The following is a 20,877-nucleotide window of genomic DNA, read 5'->3' as shown; positions in this document are numbered from 1 at the left end:
GCGATTCTCTTGCCTCAGACTACCGAGTAGCTGGGACTACAGGCACCTGCCACAATGCCTGGCATCTTTTTTGTTGCAGTTTGGCCGGGGCCAGGTTCGAACCTGCCCCCCTCAGTATATGGGGCCGGTGTCCTACCCACTGAACCACAGGCACCGCCCCGTCGGTTCGTGAGAAATGTCTCTTAAACAGGTTAATTCCAAGTTTTACAGCCTGATGAATCCTGCCTTTTCCCCTCCCCAGCTATGCATTCTCATCTCTAGCCCTTCCCTTCCTCCTGCCCAGCATTCTTCACCTCACATGCTGGAACAGGAGTTATTAACCTGAGGTCAATGATTCTATCAAGAGACCTTTATTATTCCTCCAACACTTGGAACATTATTAGTGAGGTACAGAATCCACAGAGGTACTAGCAGCTAGGACATATAAATTGGGCTCAAATGTCTGTGTATCATCTGTTCCTCTCCACACTAAGGTCGTGGAAAGAGCAGTAAAAACAGAAATGAACTTATGTTATTCCTTACAGACTTCTTATGTGAAGAAAAAAACTCTCCTGTTTACTCCTCCTGTATAGCAATAGTCTGAGAAGCCCTATGCAATTCTTCAAGAAGGAAACTGGCATGCAGTTTTGAGAGAAAGCCTGAAATATAACAGTACAGTATCCCTTTTACCTGCAGTTTCACTTTTCATACATTCAGTTAGTCCACAATTTTTTTTTTTTTTTTTTGAGACAGAGTCTCATTACGTTGCCCTCAGTAGAGTGCAGTGGCGTCATGTCTCACAGCAACCTCAAACTCTTGGGCTGAAGTGATTCTCTTGCCTCAGCCTCCCAAGTAGCTAGGACTACAGGTGCCCGCCACAATGCCCAGCTATTTTTTTGTTGTTGTTGTTATTGTAGTTGTTCAGCTGGCCCGGGCTGGGTTCAAACCCGCCACCCTCAGTGTACATGACTGGCGCTGTAACCACTGTGCTACAGGCGCCAAACCTGTAGTCCACAAATATTAAATGGAAAATTCCAGGCCAACTTCTATGGCTCTTGCCTGAAATTTCAGCAATTTAGGAGGGTGAGGAGAAAGGATCACTTAAGGCCAGGAGTTTAATACCAGTCTGAACAATATAGTGAGACCCTGTCTCTATTGAAAATTAAAAAATTAGGCAGGTCTGGTTAGGGTGCTGGCCACATACACCAGGACTGGCACGTTCGAACCCAGACAGGGCCTGCTAGAACAACAATGACAACTGCAACAACAAAAAAACAGCTGGGCGTTGTGGCAGGTGCCTTTAGTCCCAGCTACTTGGGAGGCTGAGGCAAGAGAATTGCTTAAGCCCAAGAGTTTGAGGTTGCTGTGAACTGTGATGTCATCACACTCTACCCAGGAGAACAGTTTGAGACTCTGTCTCAAAAGGAAAAAAAAAAAAAGAAATTAGGCAGGTGTGTTGGTACATGCCTGTAGTTCCAGCTACTCAGGAGGTTGAGATAGGAGGATCACGTGAGCCCAGGAGTTGGAGGTTGCCATGAGCTATGATCATGCCAACATTCCAGCTTGGACAACAGAGCAAATGTGTCTCTAAAAAGAAAAAGAAAACAAAATTGGCTAGCACTCGTAGCTAAGTGAGTAGGGCGCCAGCCACATACACTTAGGCTGGCGGGTTTGAGCCTGGCCTGGGCCGGCTAAACAACAATGACAACTGCAACCAAAAAATAGCCAGGCATTGTGGCGGGTGCCTGTAGTCCCAGCTACTTAGGAGGCTGAGGCAAGAGAATCACTTAAGCCCAGAGTTTGAGCTTGCTGTGAGGTGTGACTCCACTGCACTCTACTGAGGATAACATAGTGAGATTCTGTCTCAAAAAAAAAAAAAAATCCAGAAATAAACAGTTCTTAACTTTCAAAATGCACACTGTTCTGTGTAGCATTATGGCATCTTGCAACATCTCAGTCTATCTCACCTAGGGACACGAACCATCCCTTCGTCCAGCAAATTTGTGCCATATATGCTACACACCTATTACTCAGTAGCCCTCTTGATCTTCAGATGTTACAGCACTCTACCAAGTGATTGTTTTCAAATAACCCTTTATTTTACTTAACAATGACCCCAAAGTGCAACTGTAATGCTGGAAATTTAGATATGCCTCAGAGAAGCTATAAATCGCTTTCTTTAAGTGAAAAGGTGAAAGTTCTCCACTTGAGGAAAGAAGAAAAATCACATGCTGGGATTACTAAGATCTACTGTAAGAACAAATTTACTATGTGTGAAATGAAGAAAAAATAAATTTATGCTAGTTTTACTGTTGCACTTCGAACTACAAAAGTTACAGCCTCTTGCATGGTAAATACTTAGTTAAGATGGAAAAGGCATTAAATTTGTGGAAGATATGAATAGAAACATGTTCCAACGGACAGCAATTGGGTTCAGTACCACCCACTGGGGTCTTAGAACACATTCCCCAAAACAATGGGAGACTATTATAACAGGTTTAAAATATCAGAAAAGTGGATGGTTACCATTTTAAAATATGGGATTTAAACCTTTTTTCAAATTATGTTGTGTAGAAACCTAGGATTCTATAGTGATTATTCAGCAGCAAGAGATTGCTCAATCAATTCAAGCGTTGTTGTTTGTATGTTTGTTTTTTTTTCTCATTTTTTGAGACAGAGTCTTGCTCTGTCACGGCCACAGCCTCATTCACAGCAACTTCAAACTCCTGGACTCAAGCAATCCTCCTGCCTTAACCTCCCAAGTAGCTGGGACTACAGGTGCTTGCCACAATGCCTAATTTTTCTATTTTGAGTAGGGATAGAATCTCATTCTTGCTCAGGCTGGTTTTGACCTCCTGAGCTCAAGGGATCTGCCAGCTTGGGCTTCCCAGAGTTCTAGGATTACAGGAGTAAGTCAACCCCAATTCAAGTTTATTTTTTAAATGTGAACTCTGAAATGTCTAGGTCACCCCAGGGTTCAAGAAAACCAAAGAGGCTGACTCCAAGCTGGCTAACCAGAGGAGAACCTTTATACTAAAAGCAGAGGGAACAGAACTCCCATAGAAATCAGTTAGGGAAGTACCACTCAGAGTAGTTGGGCAGGTAGGATCCTCTCCTCAATAATTAGGCAGAGGTCAATTATTGCTGATTCCCGCTGACCCTTGCAGCCTTGCAGTAAGCCATGGTTCATGGTGGCAAGAGGAGAGATGAGTGGGAATTACTGGAGAGGTGCCTACTCTAGCAGTGTATTCTGCTTTGATCCACTCTAAATATTAAGCTTCTGTGTAAAATTTCATTTGGGGGAATAAAAGGAGCTCTGTTACTTTTAAAGCTTATAAAATATTGAGCTAGACAATAGGTCAGTCAGATGGTACCACATTCATAGACTTAAAAGAACTAAATTGAGAAGGATTGAGGTATACCATTTTGCGTTGCCTTGTAATAGTTGTAAAAGCAGAACTCAGGGGCTTCATTCCATTTGAATGTTTTAAACAATTCTGCTATGTAGGAAAACAATAAGAGACCAATTACTAGACACTTTCTTTCCAAAACAAGCATTAGAGCGAGGAAAGTGAGGATAAAAGTGGGAGGCACAGCAGGGTAAATGGTGGCACAGAGTGAATTCAGAGCCTATGTGGGGTAAAGAGGGAATCTATAAAGAGGACTGAAGTATGGAAAGCGGAGGATGATAAGGGCAGCCACACACTGGAGCAACCCAAAACGGGGACTCAGAGCTCAAAAATGGAGAGGTGGGACCTGAAGATTACAGAAGTAATAGGATATTTATTTTATGATTTTGGTATTTATATTGTGGTTATGTATAAGAATGTCCTTGTTCATAGAAAAACAAGCATTATAAGATCAACAGTTTAACTCAAATAATTCAGAAAAAAAGATTTTTGTACCTCCATAATTTTTTGATTGTTTTGAAAAATAATTTTTTTTTTTTTTTTTTGAGACAGAGCCTCAAGCTGTTTCCCTAGGTAGAGTGCTGTGGCATCACAGCTCACAGCAACCTCAAACTCCTGGGCTCAAGTGAGTCTCCTGTCTCCGCCTCCCAAGTAGCTGGGACCACAGGCACCCGTCACAACGCCCGGCTATTTTTTGGTTGCAGCCGTCATTGTTGTTTGGTGGGCCCGGGCTGGATTTGAATCCTCCAGCTCAGGTGTACATGGCTGGCGCCTTAGCCGCTTGAGCCACAGGCATCGAGCCACAGGCATCGAGCCGATTGTTTAAAAATTTTTAAGAAAGTATACATGTAGGGCGGCGCCTGTGGCTCAAAGGAGTAGGGCGCCGGCCCCATATGCCAGAGGTGGCGGGTTCAAACCCAGCCCCAGACAAAAACTGCAAAACAAACAAAAAAAAAGTATACCTGTTGACCAGGCCAGCGGGTCACACCACAATCCTAACTCTATGGGAGGCTGACGCAGGAGGATCGCTTGAGGTCAGGAGTTTGAGACCAGCCTGAGCAAAAGGAAGACACTGCCCTCAAGGAAAAAAAGGGGGGGTGCATGTAATTGAGGGGAAAAAAATCCACACAACCTGTCCTTAACATTACCAAGAAATGAAAAGTTTAAAGGACAATATTACATTGGCAAGATACTTTACATCGGCTCAGTGCTGTGGCTCAAGCGGCTAAGGTGTCAGCCACATACACTTGAGCTGGCGGGTTCGAATCCAGCCAAGGCCTGCCAAACAACGATGGCTGCAACCAAAAAATAGCCAGACGTTGTGGCAGGCGCCTGTAGTCCCAGCTACTTGGGAGGCAGAGGCAGGAGAATCGCTGGAGCCCAGGAGTTAGAGGTTGCTGTGAGCGGTGATGCCACAGCATTCTACGCAGGGCAATAGCTTAAGGCTCTGTCTCAAAAAAAAAAAAAAAAGATACTTTACATCTTTGAAACTTCATTTAATGTGTCATCTTACTGATTTGGTTAAGATTTTTGGTGTTGTTTTTAAGTTTATTTAGATAACTGACTAGATCTCTAAAAGAGATAAGACACACTATGGCACAGCGCCCATAGCTCAGTTAGTAGGGCACTAGCCACATACACTGAAGCTGGCAGGTTTGAAGCCAGCCAGGCCTGCTAAACAACAATGACAACTGCAACAACACCAAAAATAATAGCCAGGCATTGTGGCGGGCACCTGTAGTCCCAGTTACTTGGGAGGGTGAAGCAAGAGAATTGCTTAAGGGCGGCACCTGTGGCTCAGTGAGCAGGGCGCCGGCCCCATATACCGAGGGTGGCGGGTTCAAACCCAGCCCCAGCCAAACTGCAACAACAACAAAAAAAAATAGCCGGACGTTGTGGCGGGCGCCTGTAGTCCCAGCTACTCGGGAGGCTGAGGCAGGAGAATCGCCTAAGCCCAGGAGTTGGAGGTTGCTGTGAGTTGTGTGACGCCACGGCACTCTACTGAGGGCAATAAAGTGAAACTCTGTCTCTACAAAAAAAAAAAAAAAAAAAAAAAGAGAATTGCTTAAGCCCAAGAGTTTGAGGTTGCTGTGAGCTGTGATGCCACAGCACTCTACCCAGAGCGACATAGTGAGACTCTATCTCAAAAAAAAGAGAGAGAGAGAGAGAGAGAGCCTGGCTCTGTGGCTCAGGCCTATAATCCTAGTACTCTGGGAGGCCGAGGCAGGTGGATTGCCTAAACTCAGGAATTGGAAACCAGCCTGAGCAAGAGGAAGACCCCATCTCTAAAAATAGTCAGGCGTTGTGGCAGGCACCTGTAGTCCCAGCTACCAGGAAGGCAAGAGAATCGCTTTGAGCCCAAGAGTTTGAGGTTGCTATGAGCTATGATGCCATAGCACTCTATCAAGGGCAACAAAGGGAGACTCTGTCTCCAAAAATAAATAAATAAGAGAATTTTAGTTTCCCTTTAATCTATGTCAGATATGAGAAGAGTAAGCTAATTAAAAATACTGGGATATAAACAAAGAATAATGACTCTGGAGTCTACTGGAGTCTACATTCTTAACCACCCCACTACTCTGCCTTAAAAGAATTCAGTCCACATCTAACACTATGTCCCAAACAGTAAAGGAATCAATGAGGTTTGGTTGGTAACTCCAAATGGTGTACCTCAATCCTTGTCAATTTACTTGTTCTTTTTTTTTTTTTTAGAGACAGAGTCTCACTGTACCGCCCTTGGTAGAGTGCCGTGGCGTCACACGGCTCACAGCAACCTCTAACTCTTGGGCTTACGCGATTCTCTTGCCTCAGCCTTCCGAGTAGCTGGGACTACAGGCGCCCGCCACAACGCCCGGCTATTTTTTTTGTTGTTGTTGTTGCAGTTTGGCCGGGGCCGGGTTTGAACCCGCCACCCTCGGCATATGGGGCCGGCGCCCTACTCACTGAGCCACAGGCGCCGCCCAATTTACTTGTTCTTTTAAGTCCATGAATGTGATCCTATCAGAAGAATATCATTTGCGGAAGAGGCAAGGATGAGCAAAATCTAGATCTATTCATTTAAACATGAAAATAAGGATCATTTCTTTTTTTTTTTTTTTTTTTTGAGACAGAGCCTCAAGCTGTCACCCTGGGTAGAGTGCGTGGCATCATAGCTCACAGCAACCTCCAACTCCTGGGCTCAAGTGATTCTCCTGCCTTGGCCTCCCAAGTAGCTGGGGCTACATGCGCCTGCCACAATGCCTGGCCACCTTTTGGTTGTAGCCGTCCTTGTTGTTTGGTGGGCCCAGGCTGGATTTGAACCCGCAAGCTCAGGTGTATGTGGCTGGTGCCTTAGCCGCTTGAGCCACAGGTGCTGAGCTAAGGACCATTTCTTATTTGATTTTGTGTTCCCAATACCTAGTATGCTACAGTTACTTAGTTTTTTTTTTTTAATGAGTGGATGGAGTCTTACCACGTATGTGCTGAGCACAGGTAAAGAGAAAAGAAGGGAGCCAGGTGTGGTGGCTCATACCTGTTACCTAGAACTTTCAGAGACTGAGAGATAGGAGGATGACTTAAACCTACTTTTAATCCTTTAAACTGTTCTACAAAGTAGACTACCCTGTTTTAAAGGAATGAAGTAACTTGTCCCAAAGCACACACCTAGAAAGGAACAAAGACTTAGGCCATTCCAAGGGACACACATACTTGCCATTAAACCACTCTTTTCAACATTCCCCCTGTCCTCAGACTTCCTTATGTGGTAGGGCTAAATAGTGACCAATTACACTGCAGTGTCAAGTGAGAAAATTTAAGACATGACAACTGAATGGGACTTTTGGGATAAACGAAGTCTTCTAGCAAAGAATACAGTTCTCTGACCTCATTAGAACCCTTATTGGCCTCTATTTTCTTCCAGTCTATCAGCCCTCCCCTTTTTGTTCTCTTTTCTTCTAATTCAGCTTAGATTCCATAGTCCATCATTCCAATAATACCCTAAAACTCCCTTTGACTCTGTCTTTATAACTTAACTCTCTGGCAGTATTTCTACATGGTCAGGGATTGTTGCATACAACAGAACCCACTATAGATGGGTTAAGGAGAAAGAGATTTATCACCAGGTATTATGAAGTTTCCAAAATTACTGGAAACAGGGCTGGGTTCAGTGGCTCACACCTGTAATCCTAGCACTCTGGGAGGCCGAGGTGAATGGATTGCCTGAGCTTACAGGTTCGAGACCAGCCTGAGCAAGAGCAAGACCCTGCTTCTAAAAAATAGCCAGGTATTATGGCAGGCACCTATAGTCCCAGCTACTCAGAAGGCTAAGGCAAAAGAATCACTTGAGCCCAAGAGTCTGAGGTTGCTGTGAGCTATGACACCAGGCCACAGCACTCTAGGCACTCTACCCAGGGCAACAAAGCAAGACTCTGTCTCAAAAAAAATTACTGGAAACACTGTAACACCAGACTTCAGAAGAACATTGAGAACAACTCCTAAGCCACAACACAACACTGCCTTTGCCACAATCCATGAAAGTTATGGCTTCCACTGGTCACCAAAACAAAAAGCTATTGACTGGAGAAACTTCATGCCCTAATATCTGATAGCAAAACTGGATGCCTCATACCCTCCTTCTCCTGACTGTTAGCTCAGTTCCAAATTCAGTTCTCACCTAAAGTACAAGGGAGTATAGAAAATGGTTCTTAGCTTTCCATATTCTTCAGTAAGAGAAGGCACATCAGAAGCTGCAAAGTGTGGCTCAGTGCCTGTAGCTCAGCAGCTAGGGCACCAGCCACATACACCAGAGCTGACCAGTTCAAATCCAGCCCAGGCCTGCCAAACAACAATGACAACTACAATCCCAAAATAGCTGAGCAATGTGGCAGGCCCCTGTAGTCCTAGCTACCTGGGCGGCTGAGGCAAGAGAATCACCAAAGCCAAAGAATTTGAGGTTGCTGTGAGCTGTGATGCTCTGGCACTCTACCCAGGGTGAAAGCTTGAGACTCGGTCTCAAAAAAAAAAAAAAAAAGAAGTTGCAAAGTGTGTTGAGCAAACCAAATCCACAGTCCTTGACACACCTAGACAGGTTTTCTCTCTGCATGTATGCCTGATGCTGGGAAAAAATCGGATCCTTAAATGGGTCCTTCACACTGTCTGACAATCCTACATCTCTCTAGTAAATTCATTCTCCCACACTCCACAATGACTTTGAAATCTTTTGCAATACTCTCAGGTCTCACACTCTAACCATATGATCCTATTTCCTACTTTACAGAGGAAATAAAAGCTGTGAGACAAGATCTCATCTTACCAATATCAAACATACAAACCTACATTTATAGCCTTCTTCCCTTCCATTTAAAGGAGAAACTGCCCATTTTCCTCAGGCTGATCCCTCTACCTGTATTTTGGATCCCATCCATTACCATGGTTTCAGATATCTTTCACTGTTTTTTTTTTTTAATTTCTGATTAATATGAGGGTACAAATGATTAGGTTACAGTGTTTGTTAGGTAAAGTCCAAGTTGTAGTTGAGCCCTTTACAGAGGTGTGCCATACACCCTTACACTGTGCCCATTAGGTGTTGGCTTACAGATATCTTATACTATTGATGACCTAATTTCTCATATATTCAACTTCTCCATTGCTCTCTCAAGTGGATCCTTGATAACCCTTAATTCCCATCAGCTACCACATCCTCCTGTCCTCTTTACTGTCTAGGTTCACTGCCTCCATTTTCTTGTGTGAATCCTGGCCTCATATACGGCTTTTGGACAAATCACACCAGCAAAATAATTCTTACTAAGGTTAGCATGACTTCCATGATGATAAAACCAACAGAGACTTTTTTTTTTTTTCTTTAATTGAGACAGAGTCTCACTATGTTGCTCTCGGTAGAGTGCTGTGGCATTACAAGCTCACAGCAACCTCAGACTCCTGGGCTTAAGTGATTTTCTTGCCTCAGCCTCCCAAGTAGCTGGGACTACAGGTGCCCACCTCAATGCCCAGCTATTTTTTGGTTGTAGTTGTCATTGTTGTTTGGCAGGCCCAGGCTGGGTTCGAAACCTCCAGCTCCGATGTATGTGGCTGGCACCCTAGCTGCTGAGCTACAGGCACAGAGCCCAACAGAGACTTTTCAATACTCCAATTAAGTTCCAGGAGTTTCTATCACAGACTATTTTTTTTGCTTCTGAGATGGTCCTTCAGTCCTATTCCCTAGGTCTTCTGTTTCTCCTGTAGCTTCTTCCACCTGTTCTTTACCCTTAAATGTTAGAATGAAGGTTCTGACTTAAGTGATCTTACCCACACCTGTGGCTCAATTATCATGTATATGTGAAAATTATCTCCAAATTTATATTTCCAACACAAATCGTTCTTCTGAGCACTAAAGCTGTATTTTCCACTTCCTGTATGCCACGAATGACCACACACACACATACTCCCAAAACAAAACAAGGAAAAAGAGCTAGTCTCCTGCCATCTTCTAGTGCTCCCTAGCTCAGTGAATGGTACCACCATCTATTCCAATACATAAACCAGAAACCTAGGAGTTATACTCCTTAAATCCAATTCATTACCAAGTACTACCCATTTTACTTCCTGTATATCCCTAAAATCTGTCCAATTTTCTGCTGTTCCACCAAGATCTCAGTCCTTTTGACACCTCTGACTAGGATTACTGCATATCCTCCTAAGTGGTCTATCTGCATCCACTAGGGTTCCTGCCACTCCAATTTGTTCACACCACTGAACTAAGGGATCAAGCACCCTCCTCTACCCTACCCCATGGGGATGGGTCCCTCAGTGGTGTCCCATCAGTTTTAAAGCAAAAGCTACAAATTCCTGTCAGGTTTGACCTCTATCATATCCAGCTTCATCTTGTACCATACTCCCCCTCAGTCTCTTTGTAACAGCCACACTGGCTCTTTGCGACATTACAGTTTCCTCCCAACTGCACAGTATCTCTGAATATGCTGTTCTGTATGGAATGTTCTGCCTTTACCTCTTAATCTAATTATTTAGAATTCTTCCTTCGGACATTGGCTCACGCTTCTTTTTCTTAGAAAGACCTTCCTGCTCAGTTCATGAATTCAGAGACTCAGGCATCTCTCCTAGGTGGCACTTCCATTTATTAGTGAGATCATAGTTTAACACGTTTCCTCCCCCAGACTCAAATCCCCTGAGATCAGGAACTATGTTTGGTTCACAATGTTCCCCCAACTCTCTGCACAATAAATACTGGACAGACGACTGAGGAAAAAATCTCGCTCACAGGTATGAGTCTCCAATTTCTCAACAAAACTGTGCTCTGGAGAAGGTGTCGGACATTTCTTTCATTACTGTCTCTCTCAGGAGCATAAAATGTAAAAGACTGCGGAATTCGTGACACAAACAAGTCGGCCTCCTCAGCCAATCGGGGCACTGGAAGGGGTTGGGAGACAGGCCTTTTTCCCTACGAAAGCCCGGCACAGGGCTGGATACAGTAAGCGGTTGTTGAAGAAGAAAGCCGGCAAGAGTCCCAGGCAGCCGCAGGCGTACCAGTGGCTCCAAAGCTCTGCTCCAGGCGGGAAATGGAACCCAGGCTACTACGTACCCGAGCTGGGGACTCAGAGCCCATCTCCCGCCCCTTGCTATCAGCACATTCAGCTGAGAGTGAAGGCTCAGATTTCACAACCGAGGCATCGCCTGCAGAGTCAGGCAGGCAGCCATCCACCCCAGCTCAAGCTCACACTTACGCAGCATCAGCTCCAAGACACCCAGCCACAGCGTCGCGCGAAACGCCAAACTCTGTCACGGTGCTTTCACCCACAAGACCCAGCGCGCTGGGGAAAGACGCCAGCTCCGTCCACCAATCCTGGAATTGTGCTCTCGTGACGTCATCACGATAAGACCAATAACAAGAGACTCTTCAGAGGGCGGTGTAGAGGGAAATGTTAAAAGCTGATTGGTGTCGCCAAGCCGGAAGTTATGGAGGAAGAACTAATTCGGAACCAATTGCGTGGCGCCTGAGGGTGTCGGCGCGGTCAGTGGCTGCGCTGAAGAGAGCGGTCGCCGCCATGATAGAACAGCAGAAGCGCAAAGGCCCAGAGTTGCCCCTGGTGCCAGTTAAGCGGCAGCGGCATGAGTTGCTGTTGGGAGCGGCGGGGTCGGGCCCGGGAGCGGGGCAGCAGCAGGCGACGCCGGGAGCTTTGCTGCAAGCGGTAAGTGAAGCAGCAGGCGGCGTCCGGCCCTGAGCTTATCTTCCTCTCCCCTCAGCCTTGATCAGGTGATCCGGTACTCACCCACGCCCGCATTGCCGGAATGGAATGAGAATATTTACCTGGAGTTAAAGCACATGAACCCTGTAAAAGCACCCGATATCCTGCGAACGCTCCATACATGTTTCCCTATTTGGCGCTGGTTTCAGCCCTTCCACTGTCCTGTTGAGGTAGCACTAGAATTAACCTTTGGCTCGAAACCGGGAACGGGGTTACGCATCCTAAGTCTTCCGTGGATCCAGAATAAACATTTAGAAAAAAAAATTGTAGAGTAAATGAATGAGGAGAGTAAGAAGGGAAATGAATGGTTTGGGCTTGCTTTGGGGCTTGGGCAAATTCCTTTTCCCTTGCTTTCTGTAGACTAGTTATTAACCACTGAATAATAGCTAACGTTCGTTGACGCTCAGCCCGGGCCTGCCAAACAACAATGGTAACTACAACCAAAAAATAGCCGGGCGTTGTGGCGGGCGCCTATAATCCCAGCTACTCGGGAGGTCGAGGCAAGAGAATCGCTTAAGCCCAAGAGTTGGAGCTTGCTGTGAGCTGTGACGCCATGGCACTTACAAACCAAAATTCTTCCAGTCTTTGGCACTCATTCCCTTTATCTCTCTAATACATAGTATAACAATTTTCCGTTGCTCACCTGGCTCCGTTCACTGTCTTCCATGCTCCTGCCTCAAGGCCTTTGCATTAGCTGCTCCCTCAGCTGGAGTGCTCTTCTTCCAAATGTCTACATGGTTTACACACTCACCTCCTTCAAATCTTTGCTTAAGCATCATCTTTTCAGTGAGAGCATTCCTGAATTGCAATATCCCATAGTCTGAAACCCAAATTCCTTTCTCCATAATAAATACAACCATTCATATATTTTCTCTCTCCCTTTCCCACTGAAATACAAGCTCTGTTGCTTATTGTGTTCAGTGCTATTTTTCCCCGTGCCTGAAACAATGCTTGATATATAACATTTTTCTGAATAAATGAATTAGCTGGAAACTACTAAAGAGATTTGGCGACTATGGGTAGTATATTTGTTCTATTTCACAAGTGAGAATATAAGCCCAGGGTTAGATAAATTGTCCAAGTCTAGGCTAAGTGTCCAATCAAAACCACTTTGCCCAATAATTTGTACTGTGCAGGATTGCTGGGAAGGTCAGTTCAATTATTTAGTAAATAAGCCAGAGACTAGGACAACATTGTTGAATAATGTAGGCAAGATCCCTGCACTCACAGAGTGTCAATTCTATAGGGGAAAAGACCAAATGTGTAAGCAGGCCAGTCGCAGTGGTTCATGCCTGTAATCCTAGCACTCTGGGAGGGTGAGACAGGTGGATTGCCTGAGCTCACAGGTTCGAGACCAGCCTGAGTAAGAGTGAGACCCCGTCTCTGAACATAGCCAGGCGTTGTGGTGAGCTCTTGTGGTCCCAGCTACTCGGGAGGCTGAAAGAAGAGAATTGCTTAAGCCCAAGAGTTTGAGATTGCTGTGAGCTGTGACGGCACAGCACTCTACCAAGGGCGACAAACTGAGACTCTTATCTCAAAAAAAAAAAAAAAATGTGTAAGCAAATACATGAGAAAGGTAATTTTAGATAGTGATAAGTGCTGTGGAGTTAATACAGGGAGGTGGGTGAGATGCTTACTTGAGTTTGAGTGATCAAGGAAAGACTTTCTGAAGAGGAAATATTTGAAAGAAGCCAAATCCAGAGGAAAGGGTTCCTGTCAGGGGCATCTGCAAGTATAAAGAGAGAAATGAGTTCAGTAAGTTTGACCAGTTAAAAGTTGGCCTTGAGAGTAAGAGCAAGACAGGGAGGAGGAAAGTTGATATAACAGCAGATCCTGGAAAGTTCAGGGCACTGTCAAATTGGAGGCATGAATTAAATGAGAACATCTGCCATTTTCTAAATCAAATAAAATCCACTCTATGATTGTTTCCCTCCACACCCCACTCCTACCCCCAACCTTGAAGCCTCCTTTGCCCATATGCAGTGGCTATCCTGTACTTCTCTTTTGTTTAGGGACCTCCAAGGTGTTCCTCCCTTCAAGCCCCAATTATGCTGCTCTCAGGACATGAAGGGGAAGTATATTGCTGCAAGTTTCATCCCAGTGGATCAACTTTAGCATCTGCAGGATTTGACCGACTGATACGTAAGACGTGGTTTTTTTAATATGGAGTAGTGGTTCTCTCCTAGATAGTGAATATTTTAAGTCTTGTGTGCCACAAAAGTTGCCAGTCTTAAGTTGCCAACATAACAATCTACATGGCTAATATGCTAAAATTGGACTATGAAAATGCTGAATGATTGTGAGTGTAGAACTTGGTATCCGTGTATTAAATACAGAAGGAAAAATTTTTACTAATTGTTATGTGAAGTTGCTCAGGTTGAGAATATCTTCCTCATGGAGGCAAATCTTGAGCTGATTTAGCAAAACATTTAGCGTTCTAGCCTTAAATGGTTAGTGGAAGTAATGAGAGAGAGAACCTTTCTTTTCCCAAAGGTATGAGATCTTCCTCTTGATCGACTCCCAGAATCCTAGCATATTGGAAGGAAGGAGGGGATCCTAAAGTATAACTCACGTAAATAATCTACCTATACATTATTGGGATTTACTACCAGATTCTCAGCTATGTAAGTCAGAAATACTCATTTTTGAGAAATAAGTAGAAAAAGTCATTTGGGGGAATCATGGAAAAAGCAAGAGAGTGGACTTCTGACTTTTTTTCCTTCTGATTTTGTTTGCTGGATTATGAAATGAAATGAATTCTTTGGTTCTTCTCTGGTAACTCTGTACCTCAAAGTGGATGCTCTCTGTCTTAGCAATCTTTGCAGAATATATATGAATTATTGGTATACTTAATTTCATGGAACAAACTACAGTTTTATCTGCAGAAAAATAACTACTGTCTATGTGTACATGTTGTTTATCTAGGTGAACCTTAGTAATACTTAATCAAACTTAACTTTTTGCTAGATCAACATCTCTACAGATAGGAGCTGTGTCTACTCATTTATCCTAGCACCTGGCATATAGTAGGTATTTAGTACATGTAGAATGAATAAATAAATATAGTATAAAGTCATTGCTATGTGACCTTTAAATTCTAGCTTCCTAAATTTTCCATGAATGCCATCCTTTTGCAATCTGCTTGTAGATTCAGTGCAAACAAGTAGTAGTAGATGCCACCGTTTTTTATTTTTTAATTTATTTACTTTGAGGTGGAGTCTTGCTTTGTTGCCCTGGGTAGAGTGCTGTAGCATCATAGCTCACAGCAACCTTAAATTCTTGGGCTCAAGTGATCTCTTTTTTTTTTTTTTTTTTTTGTAGAGACAGGGTCTCACTTTATCGCCCTTGGTAGAGTGCTGTGGTGTCACACAGCTCACAGCAACTTCCAATTCCTGGGCTTAGGAGATTCTCTTGCCTCTGCCTCCCAAGTAGCTGGGACCATAGGTGCCCGCCACAATGCCCGGCTGTTTTTTGTTGCAGTTTGGCTGGGGCTAGGTTTGAACCCGCCACCCTTATTATATGGGGCCAGCACCCTACCCACCGAGCCACAGGCACCCTCAAGTGATCCTCTTGCCTCAGTTTTTCATTTTTAGTAGAGACGGGGTCTCACTCTTACTCATGGTGGTCTCAAACTTGTGAGCTCAAGCCATCCACCTGCTTTGGCCTCCCAGAGTGCTAGGATTACAGGTATGAGCCACCACACTTGACCCCACCTTGTTAAATTGCAGGAAAAAATTAAGATTTTAAGAAATTATATCGATCAAAAAAATTTTTTTTTTAAGAGTCTCACTTTGTCGCCCTCAGTGGAGTGCTATGGCATCATAGCTCACAGCAACCTCAAACTCTTGGGCTTAAGCAATTCTCTTGCCTCATCCTCCCAAGTAGCTAGGACTATAGGCACCCACCACAACACCCAACTATTTTTAGAGACCGGGTCTCACTCTGGCTCAGGCTGGTCTTGAACCTGTGAGCTCAGGCAATCCACCTGCCTTGGCCTCCCAGAGTACTGGTATTATAGGCATGAGCCATCACACCCAGATCAATCAATTTTTTTTAACCTTATGAATTATAAAAATATTGCTATTGTTTCTATTTTGGTGTCAGGTAAATTAGTCTGCTTTATACAACCACTAGTCTTCCAAAGGAGTATAATTTGAGAACTATTATTCTGATAGTAAGTACCCTTTCCATAGTAGTGAGTTTTCTTTTGCCTAGTAATGATCACAGAACCTCAATCTCCCTAACAGTGTTGTGGAATGTCTATGGTGACTGTGATAACTATGCCACATTGAAGGGACACAGTGGAGCAGTGATGGAACTGCATTATAACACAGATGGGAGGTGAGTATTCTGGATAATGGAATGACAGTTGCTTCTCCTGCTAGTTCTGCTTGACATCCTTTCACCTTTCAACCTTGAGTTTCCTCTCTGAGAAGACCTTGCTGTGAAGAAGTACCACATTTGAGGGCTGGCATGGTGGCTCACACCTGTAATCCTAGCACTCTGGGAGGCTAAGGCAGATGCTCAGGAATTCGAGACCAGCTTGAGCAAGAATGAGACTCTGTCTCTACTAAAAATAGAAAAATGGGCTCAGTGCCTGTAGCTTAGCATCTAGGGTGCCAGCCACATACACTGGGGTTGGCGGGTTCAAACCCAGCCTGGGCCCACCCAATAGTCCGGTGTTGTGGTGGGTGCCTATAGTCCTAGCTACTTGGGCCTGCTAAACAACAATGACAACTACAACAAAAAAATAGCTGGGCATTGTGGTGGACACCTGTAGTCCCAGCTACTTGGGAGGCTGAGGCAAGAGAATTGCTTAAGCCCAAGATTTTGAGGTTCCTGTGAGCTGTGACGCCTCAGCACTCTACCCAGGGCCACAGCTTGAGACTCTGTCTCAAAAAAAAAAAAAAAAAAGGAAAGAAAAACTAGCCAGGTGTTATAATAAGTACCTTTTCAGACCAGCCTAAGAAAGCACAAGACGTCATCTCTAAAAATACCAAGGTATTGTGGTAGGTGCTGCAATCCCAGCTACTCAGGCTGAGGCAAGAGGTTTGCTTGAGCCCAAGAGTTTGAGGTTGCTGTGAGCTATGATGATGCCAAGGCACTCTACCTAGGGTGACAGAGTGAGATTCTATCTCAAAAAAAAAAAAAAACTACATTTGGGTAGCTACTTTATTATCCATATCACTTTTACCGTAAGTGGATGTTTATTGTCTATGTAGGCAAATATGAATACATCAACAGCCCTGAAGATTTTTTCTTTCTTTTTTTTTTTTGACACAGAGTCTCGCTCTGTTGCCTAGGCTATCAGTGCCATGGCCTCAGCCTAGTTCACAGCTGTCCTCTTACCACCTCAGCCGCCTGAGTAGCTGGTGCACACCACCCCACCCATCCCAAGTTTTTCTTAAGATGTAAAGCAAAATGTAATTTATGTAGAAGCTAGCTATTTGTATTATAAAAGTAATAAAATATTTAGTTTGAGAAACCTAAAAAAGCAGAAAGATAAACAAATAGACTATATTCCTACTACTACAAAGATAATCACTGTTAATTTTATATTTTCTAACTCCTTTTTTCTATTCAAAACTATTTAGGCTTTAAACAAAAACTTTATCTAACATTTGTTATCGTAAACATTTTAATGACTAAAAATTTTAGAATATCTGTAGACAGTATAGAAATTTGGTTATATCAAGTAATTAATTTCAGAGTCTATTTCGAGTTCACAGGGTAGATCTTATAACTGGGCCTAAAGCATACTTAGGATTTTGGTGGGTAGGGTAAGGCATTCTAGCATCATGGGCCACACTGGCAAAGCACAACATGTCTGTCAGTGATCTCAAAAAATTTGGCAAGTCAGAAAGACAGATTGTTAATGTCTGTCTTTATTGCTTTTTTGTTCTTCCTCTTTCTAGTATGCTCTTCTCAGCATCCACAGATAAAACTGTGGCAGTGTGGGATAGTGAAACAGGAGAGAGGGTTAAAAGGCTAAAGGGACATACTTCCTTTGTGAATTCCTGTTATCCAGCCAGGAGGGGCCCTCAGCTTGTCTGCACTGGCAGTGATGATGGTACAGTTAAGGTGAGTATTGTCTGTCTGTGTTGTAATTTCTTTCTTTTTTTTTTTTTTTTTTGAGACAGAATCTCACTATGTCATCCTTGGGAGAGTGCTGTGGCGTCACAGCTCTCAGCAACCTCTTGGGCTTAAGCAATTCTCTTGCTTCAGCCTCCCAAGTAGCTGGGACTACAGGCACCCACCACAATGCCCAGCTATTTTTTTGTTGCAATTGTCATCAAAGCCTACAGCCTCGGTGCATGTGGCTGGCCCCATAACCACTGTGCTAGGGGTGCTGAGCTAAAAAAATTTTTTTGTGTGGTTTTTGGCCAGGGTTGCGTTTGAACCCACCACTTCTGGCATTTGGGACCGGCGTCCTACCCCTTTGAGCCACAGGCGCTGCCCTCAAAAAATTTTTTTAATGAATTGGGCATAGTAGGACACACCTATAGTCCTAACTACTTAGGAAGCTGAGGTGGAAGAATCACTTAAGCCCATGACTTTTTCTTTTTTTTTTTTTTTGAGACAGAATCTCACTGTGTCACCCTCGGAAGAGTGCCATTGTGTAACAACTCATACCAACCTCAAGCTCTTGGGCTTGAGTGATTCTCTTGTCTCAGCCTCCTGAGTAGCTGGGCCTACAGGCACCTGCCACAATGCCCAGCTATTTATTTTTTTTTTTTGTTCAGGAGGCCCCAGGCCGGGTTCGAACCCACCAGCCCCAGAGCATGTGGCCGGCACCCTAACCATTGAACTACAGGCACCCAGCCACAAGTGGCCTTTTAGATTCCCAAGAATGTGTCAGAGCTTTTCAAAGGTTACTCCTGAAATTGTCTCCTTCCCCAACCCTTCCTCCCAAGCTTTTTGATTTGTCCATTATTTGCTTTGTTATCCCTTACCCAAGCAGCAGAGGCTAATGTACTTCCCTTTAAATGCTTTCAGGGAAGTTCCAAGTTGAGCAAAATAAATGCAAGGCCTTAGAGCTCATTCTTTAGGTGACCACCAGACAGATTAAAAACAATTATAATTCTTTGAAAGTAAAAAATAAGGCCATTTCTTCTTCCTCTAGTGCTAAGAAACTATACTGGGAATGTTTGCTGTTGTCTTCAAAGTTTTAACTAATCAGGGATGGAGACAGCCTAAGTTAAAACACTATAAACATCTTACTGGGATTCAGGTGGGGTTTTTTCCCTCAGAGTTTGCTTGTTTGCTCTAAACTTTCGATTAGTTTCTAGAGTTTTGACAGTTCTAATGGGGTTTTACCCGTTAATTTGTTGCTCTTGTGGAGAAACTTGTGGCATTTCTTATGCCATTTCCACTGACATACCCTTTCTAGTTTTGTAAATGTAGGTTGCAACTCTAATGTTAGCATCTATAGTTTGAAAAACAGTAGATGGCTTATGGCTGGGCACGGTGGCTCACACCTGTTAATCCTAGCACTCTGGGAGGCCAAGGCTGGAGTATTGCTTGAGCTCAGGAGTTCAAGACTGGCCTGAGCAAAGTTTTTGTCTCTACTAAAAATAAAAAAGAATTAGCCAGGTTTTGTGGTAAGTACCTATAGTTCCAGATACTCAGGAGCCTAAGACAATGAGATCACTTGAACCCAGGAGTTTGAGCTTGCTGTGAACTAAACTGATACCATGGTACTCTTGCCTGGGCAACAGAGTGAGACTGTCTCAAGAAAAGAGAAAAACAATAGTTTTTTGTTTTTTGTTTTTTTGAGACAGAGCCTCAAGCTGTCGCCTTGGGTAGAGTGCTGTGCCATCACAGCTCACAGCAACCTCCAACTCCTGGGCTCAAGCGAGTCTCCTGCCTTTGCCTCCCAAGTGGCTGGGACTAGAGGCGCCCACCAAAATGCCCAGCTATTTTTTTTTTTTTTTTTTTTTTTTTTATAAATGAAAGGTAAATGTTTATTACAGGGGAAGAGAAAAATGCATACAAGAAAGTTTAGATTCTTTCTTTTCATGCACTACTTTTAAGATAAAGTTCCAAATAATTAACTTTGAAGGTATTTACAGGGATAAATTTTTCTCAGCACATGACCATTTACGGTGTGGTGGACATTTTTTCATACAAGCCATAAACGTAAACTAAATATATTCTCATAGTTTACAAGAAGCTTAGAGCAATTATGTATTAACATTAACAAAGATGATATATTTTACTGCAAAATGTTATAAAAGTGATACAATTTTGTGACTGTTAAATGTTTAATTACTTGATCTGAAGAGGAATGAACAACAACAACAAAACCAGAAAAGTCATCAAGACAGGCCTGGCTTTAAGACTTTTTATATTCAATTCGTTCTACTTTCACGTCATCTCCAATGAGCTGATATACGTAAGTGACCACTGTGGAAGCTTGGATATCCATCAACACAAATGATGGGATAATATTTGTTTCCAAGGCATTATATGCTCCAGTGGCAGAACCTGGGTTAATGTAGAATTTATTTTCATGCTCAAATGCTTCAAATTTGTGTGTGTGTCCCGAGATAAGAATGTCCACATCAAACTGCCTCTGCAACAGGGCTAAGCTGGCCATGTCTCCCCATGGAATAACTTGATGTCCATGGATCAAACCAATTTTGAACTGTCCAACAGTCACAACTTTTTGTTCTGGATAATTCAGATTCTCATCAAAGTCTCCTCTCACAATATGGACATCACCAGCCAGAGTCTTAAGGTAGTCATAACTCTCTTTGGTGCAAAGGTTTCCTGTACATAGAATGTGCTGAATCTTTCCTGGCACCAGAAGTTTTTTGAATTTAGCTGGCAAACTGTTGCACCGGTGTGGGATGTGCAGATCTCCTAATACCAACACCAACATCCTGTCACCGGGATCCGCTCAGTTACCACAACCACCGCCGCCCTCTTCCTCAGGCTTCTCCCCCAGCTATTTTTTGGTTGCAGCCGTCGTTGTTTGGTGGACCAGGGCTGGATTTGAACCCGCCAGCTCAGGTGTATGTGGCTGGCGCCTTAGCTGCTTGAGCCACAGGCGCCGAGCCAAAACAGTGGTTTAATATCCTAATTTGTCCTAAGAATATATGAACTAACCAGGTAGCGGATGTCTACTTTTATGGCAAGTTGATTAACTTTGTTAATTCAGTTGTTGACAAAGGAGTCTGAAAATACAACCTAAGTGGTTTCATCGCCCTTCAGTTACCTTGGCAAAATTGTGGCTACTTTTTACCAGG

The 20,877-nt window shown here is 43.7% G+C and overlaps 3 protein-coding genes across 5 annotated transcripts in view; 1 reads left to right on the top strand and 2 right to left on the bottom strand.

Moving 5' to 3' along the window:
- The window catches only part of ZCCHC17 (zinc finger CCHC-type containing 17), a 73,850-nt gene extending 62,667 nt beyond the window's left edge, over positions 1-11,183 (bottom strand). The window contains exon 1 of one of the 3 annotated variants that reach the window (XM_053576854.1): positions 11,105-11,183. The gene's annotated coding sequence lies outside the window, so the exon portion shown is untranslated. Of the gene's footprint in view, positions 1-10,907; positions 11,071-11,104 lie in introns of those variants that run through there. The other 2 variants (XM_053576855.1, XM_053576856.1) reach the window with 2 other exon arrangements.
- A 184-nt stretch (positions 11,184-11,367) lies between these two features.
- SNRNP40 (small nuclear ribonucleoprotein U5 subunit 40) overlaps positions 11,368-20,877 on the top strand; it is a 37,438-nt gene continuing 27,928 nt past the window's right edge. Inside the window, exons 1-4 of the mRNA XM_053576853.1 lie at positions 11,368-11,569; positions 13,639-13,768; positions 15,874-15,967; positions 17,542-17,707. Of these exons, the coding sequence (XP_053432828.1) occupies positions 11,426-11,569; positions 13,639-13,768; positions 15,874-15,967; positions 17,542-17,707 (534 nt within the window). The 5' untranslated portion in view covers positions 11,368-11,425. The remainder of the gene's footprint in view (positions 11,570-13,638; positions 13,769-15,873; positions 15,968-17,541; positions 17,708-20,877) is intronic.
- LOC128575296 (vacuolar protein sorting-associated protein 29) lies at positions 19,880-20,582 on the bottom strand. The gene has a single exon (XM_053576859.1). The coding sequence runs from the start codon at positions 20,508-20,510 to the stop codon at positions 19,962-19,964; it is 549 nt and encodes a 182-aa protein (XP_053432834.1). The 5' UTR covers positions 20,511-20,582; the 3' UTR covers positions 19,880-19,961.

This window comes from Nycticebus coucang, chromosome 22 (genome assembly GCF_027406575.1).
Source record: "Nycticebus coucang isolate mNycCou1 chromosome 22, mNycCou1.pri, whole genome shotgun sequence".
NCBI lineage: Eukaryota > Metazoa > Chordata > Mammalia > Primates > Lorisidae > Nycticebus > Nycticebus coucang.
The sequence above is the reverse complement of the archived record's forward strand: the minus strand, read 5'-3'. Positions and strand labels throughout refer to the sequence as shown.